The sequence below is a fragment of the Rhagoletis pomonella genome, unplaced genomic scaffold (genome assembly GCF_013731165.1).
Source record: "Rhagoletis pomonella isolate Grant_MI unplaced genomic scaffold, Rhpom_1.0 Rhpom_scaffold_00004, whole genome shotgun sequence".
NCBI classification, from domain to species: Eukaryota; Metazoa; Arthropoda; class Insecta; order Diptera; family Tephritidae; genus Rhagoletis; species Rhagoletis pomonella.
This window is the reverse complement of record NW_023458558.1, coordinates 23,649,621-23,654,676: the sequence shown is the minus strand read 5'-3', so window position 1 is coordinate 23,654,676 and position 5,056 is coordinate 23,649,621. Positions and strand designations below refer to the sequence as shown.

The 5,056-nt window shown below is 38.0% G+C and overlaps 1 protein-coding gene across 1 annotated transcript in view; it reads right to left on the bottom strand.

Annotated features, from left to right (window-relative positions):
* Positions 1-731, bottom strand: part of LOC118738154 (SH3 domain-binding protein 1-like) — a 1,245-nt gene extending 514 nt beyond the window's left edge. Inside the window, exons 1-2 of the mRNA XM_036469078.1 lie at positions 560-731; positions 48-251 (exon numbers count right to left, since the gene is read on the bottom strand). Coding sequence (XP_036324971.1) covers positions 48-251; positions 560-731 — 376 coding nt within the window. The remainder of the gene's footprint in view (positions 1-47; positions 252-559) is intronic.
* Positions 732-5,056: the final 4,325 nt, after the last annotated feature.

The window sequence follows — 5,056 nt, the reverse complement described above, 5'->3', positions numbered from 1 at the left end:
TCGGCAACAGCGGAGCAACGGTTGAGCAACGGTGGGAGCGCTAGCAGTAGCGGAGCAACGGTTGAGCAATCGGTGACCAGCGGCGGCGGTACGGCGAGTAATTCTCGGCAACGGTGGCGTGACGGTGAGCGGCGGCGGCCCGACGGGTGATCTTCGGCAACGGATGTCCTCTAATGGCAACGGGTGGCTCGTATTACTACTCGGCGACTCGGCAACCGATGGAGCGGAGCGACCTAGCAAGACTAGCGAGACTGGTCAGGCACCGCCGCTCCCATGATTGCACACTACATGAGTAGGGGCTGGAATGGGGGCGGCGGTAGCCGTGGCTCGGCCAACCGGAGACGATTTAGTGCGTCCGAAAACACACCATTAGGCGCCAACCGATTGGTCGAGCCGTGCTTGGATTAACCAGCCGGAGACGATTTAGTGCGTCCGAAGGCACACCACTAGGCGCCAACCGGCTGGTCAAGCAATGTTTGGGTTGACTAGTCAGAGACGATTTAGTGTGTCCAAGGACACACCACTAGGCGCCAACCGACCAGTCAAGCCCAACGCTTACCTAGCGAGACTGACTCGACTGCGCACTTGTTCAGCTTTTTATACCCGTTGATGTGTATTTCGCTTGAGAATTCGTCGTGTACGCTGTCCCGATGGTAGCTGGCGAACGAAGTGGTTGGTATGCTGCTAGCAGTGTTTTGCCTGATGCTGTATGAGTGTGCCGAAGAGTACATATGTACAGTGTCGCGTATGTACGGTGGTATATATATGTGCAGTGGAGTGTGTATGCTTCGTTTGTACGTTGTCGATATGTATCGGAAGGTATGTATATGCGTTGTTATGTGTGTACAGTGGTGTCTGTATGTATGTATAGTGGGATATGTGTGTACGGTGGGGTGCGTATGTACTCCAACGTGCTGTGTACTATTGTTTCGTAGTAAATTGCTACGTTACAATTTGCTTTCAGATTTAAGCAACAACAGCTGTTATTTCAAATTGCCCTTTTGCACATTTGTGCCCGGAAAAAAAGTCCGGGCTGTTTCGTGCACAAAGAAGAAGACATTTGCGATCCTAAAGTGGAACGTATTCGCTCTCTATTACCCATTTTTCTAGCGTGAGGAACGCTTTCTGGGCTGTTTTGGGCACCCGCGTCTACCCGCGGGCTCGTCTGGAACAAACCTATTGTTTTTGACGCAACCTTATATTCTATCATTCTTGAGGCCAAGTCCCCTTTCAGACACGTCAAGTCTTGAAAGCAATTTTTATCGCATTCTCTCTTGTGTTTTGTATTTTCTGCTGGATTACCTACAATGATGGAAAAGTTGGTACAATCGTACCTTTATTTACTTACAATTTTAAGTACATCTGGAACATAGCAAAATGACTTCTCAGGAAGTCAGTTCTTCATTTTATTGACATTTCAATGCATTTTCGGGTGCTTGCAACTGGTCTAATAGCTTTCCTCCTTTGCGAAGGGACATTCAAATGATACAAATTATGGTCAAAGTAACGCAACTGTAGTTGATTTCGCCAGATAGATGAAATATATATTTTTTTTTTTCCGTCAGATCGAAGAACTGATTCTGCTTTCCTACAACATAGTTTTGTCTCGCGCCGCTCGAGGAGATTATTTTCATAGCCAACATTTTTTTAATGTGATTACAGAAGTTGATATGGTATGGATGGGAATTGTTATCCTCCTATTTTCTTATATAGAGATATAAAGTTTTCCGTAAATTAGGTATAATCATATAATACGATTTTCCATCCCTGATGGAATATCAGCTGTAAAAGAGGAGCAGAAACAAACATCTGATTGCTCTTTGTTCAATAAAAATTCCCCCAAGTCAAAATAGGTATGTTTCATTTTGACTTGGAGCTATGTTTATGCACGGTTGCATAGAGAATCTGACTAAAATTAATTGCCAATTAATTTTAAATTGGCAATTAATAAAGATGTGGCATTGAATTCGTTAAAGTGCAATTTTCGTTTGGCGGAAACACCAGCAGCTACAACATCCTTTTACCAGATGATAGGATTGTTCGTCGAAAATCCAGCAAGAATTATCTAGAAATTTTAGTGAAAAAAGATTTTTCTTACTTGAATTTAAAGCTGACAGAAGTAAGTTTAAAGTAATTAATTTCATTAAATAAAATCACTTTCAAGCGGCTAAACCTCTGTTTACCTCTGTACATGGTCTTTTTTCCTCATTTGAAAATAGTTCTCCAAGGATCTGAGAAAGGGTGCTTTTATAGTGGGTAGGGTTTCAAGAGCCAAGCGCTCTCCCCTCCGCCTACTACCCCAAAAAAGTGTGCAAGTAACTAAATATTTCCCCGTTTTTTATCAAGTTATCCAAACATCTTGGTAATGTAATTTCTTGGATACTTACCTTGCGTTTGATGGTGTTCAATATAAACTATTTTTAAATTTCACGTAAAGAGGCGTTAGAATCTTTTTTCAATCGAGCCCTACTCTCATCGAAGCGCAAATATAAAGGAAATATAAATTTGGAGTTATCGGATCACTGTCGGTGTTTTTTTTTAAACTCTAACTAACAAATAGAGTATCTAGTCTCCTTATACCCGAGCACAGTTGTGCATAAGGGTATTATAACGTTGTTCACATAACGGTTGTTTGTAACAGCCAAAACGAATCGAGATTGATATAGACAAATGTATACATAAATGCTCAGGATGTAAAAATAAATCGATTAATCCGTGACTGTCTGTTCGCCTGTGCACACGATAACTTGACTAAAAATCGAGATATCTTAACGGAACTCGGTATGTCTACTCCTTTTGAACGTAGGACGGATAGTATTGAAAATGGGCGATATCGGACCACGTCTACCTCCTTTGTAACGGTACTTTTAAGAAATACTAAAACAGCGATATTTTTATTCACTTCAAACTTGATATTTGCAATGATATTTAGGCGTAAAATATGAGTATTATAAATTTTCGGAAAATGGGCGTAGACACGCCCACTTATATCCCGTGAAACCGCTTCACCAATTTCTGCTAACGTGGCAGAGTTGTAGGTCCTGATACAACATACCAAACGGCTGAAAATTTTTAAAATTGGACAATAACCACGCCCACATCCCATATAACGGTCATTTACAGATATACGAAATCATCCATAAATCAGTAAATACTGAAGCTAATTTATTCAAAATTTATGTTTGAAATAACTGTTTAGCAAAAAATCACTTATGACCACATATGGTTGAAAGTAAACCAGCCCGACTTTTTCTTTCTGTCAAATATTGTACATATTGGTGATTATTTGTATTCACTATATCTGTCAGCTGCTTTTGACACTAATTCATATCATTTCCAAGCATTTTGTCTGTAATACTTTAATCCTTTTGTCGTTTGTCCTTTTGTTGTTTTTTGGATACTTAAGTACCATTTTCAAAAGGATATATAACATATGGAAGAAAAGAAATCGTAACTGACTTCGTTGCACAATTACCTAATAAATAAGTGTAACGTGCTTTTCTTTGTATTAAATTTTTTTTTTATTGACTTGATAACTCAATTCATTTTAGCAATAAATAATAAGATATGTTTAAGAAAGTATTTTCATGAACAATTGCGAATTGAGCATTATACTGCTAAATTTTAATAACCATTCTATTGAAATAAAGCGAAACTAAAATATCCTTTGTAATATTTATTTTTTAAGATTTTGGCTATATATTTGCCTATAATTCAATTGGATTTTTTGCAACATAAAAAACTGATAAGTTATCTGCCCATACTAAGAAACAATAATTGCTTCACAAAATCCTGGTCGATCTGTCAAGCGTCACTATTTACACCTTTTCACAAAGGAGGCGAAACTTACGAGCTTTAAACAGTTTAAGACTTTACGAATTTAAGGGAATCTCCTGACTGAAAAACTAGCATTATTCGTTCATCCGTTTTGAAGAAATTTCAAACTTTCTGGCACAACCCATCATTAAACTTCCAAATAGTGTAACGTAGCCAGTGCACATTTGGATGCCTATAACTTTGAAACTCAAGGATTTATTAAAACATTTATTTTATAGAGACATAGATTTGACCGTGCTTGATCATATCACCTAAAAAGCCCAGTTGGTGTTGTGTTATTTAGTGGACGATTCATCCATATTTTAGAAAAAATGTGTACGTATGTAACGTAGCCAGTCAAATAATCGACCATATGTGTATCTCGGTACGCGTTCCATGAATTTGTATCAAAATCTGCACATTTATTGACACATAAAATAGAGACGTTGACAATTCTTGAAATCGGAATAAAATTACGCCCACTTTTCATATAACGGTAAATTTCAGAAATGCGGAAACTTCGATCTTTCGAAATTTAAGGACGCTAATTTTCTCAAAGTATTCAACGCGGGCCGCGATACTGGACTCGGCTAAAATCGCTCTTAAAAAGAAATAAGATTATTGAGGAATTTTGGAAAATGGGCGTGGTATAACTATATAACGTTATCATATCCCGCTTACCATGTAACGGTAGTTTTCGGAAAAGGAAAAAAAAAAAACGGATGCAATACGTGTGCCGGGTATTTAATGTTCGGTTTCGTCCGAACTTAGACTTTTTACTTGTTTTAGATTAAATCCGGTTATAGCGATCTATCTAAGTACAACCGAACTTGTTATACTGAGAAAAGAGTTTAGCTAAGTCAGCGAAATATGTTTCTATCCACACATGATTTAGCCAAATCAAAGTTCTTTGGTTATAGTTACCAAGAAATATATATATATATATATATATATATATATATATATAGTTGCAATAGAAATATATTTCGCTGACTTTTTTTCTGAATGAATGCACAAATCAGGGTGGAAAAGTGCGTTGCACAAACTTGGATGTTTCTTGCAGATAAAATACTGATCCAGATATTCTAAAGGTCAGTTTTTCAGTGCCAGTTACTAGCAAGCTTGAACGTTTAAATCACTACCGTGCACTGAAAAACTGGCCCTAAGGAGCTGCTAATTGGGTCTCAATCGTCAAAAAAAAAGCCAATATTGCAACATTTCAAATATTTTTGATTTATTT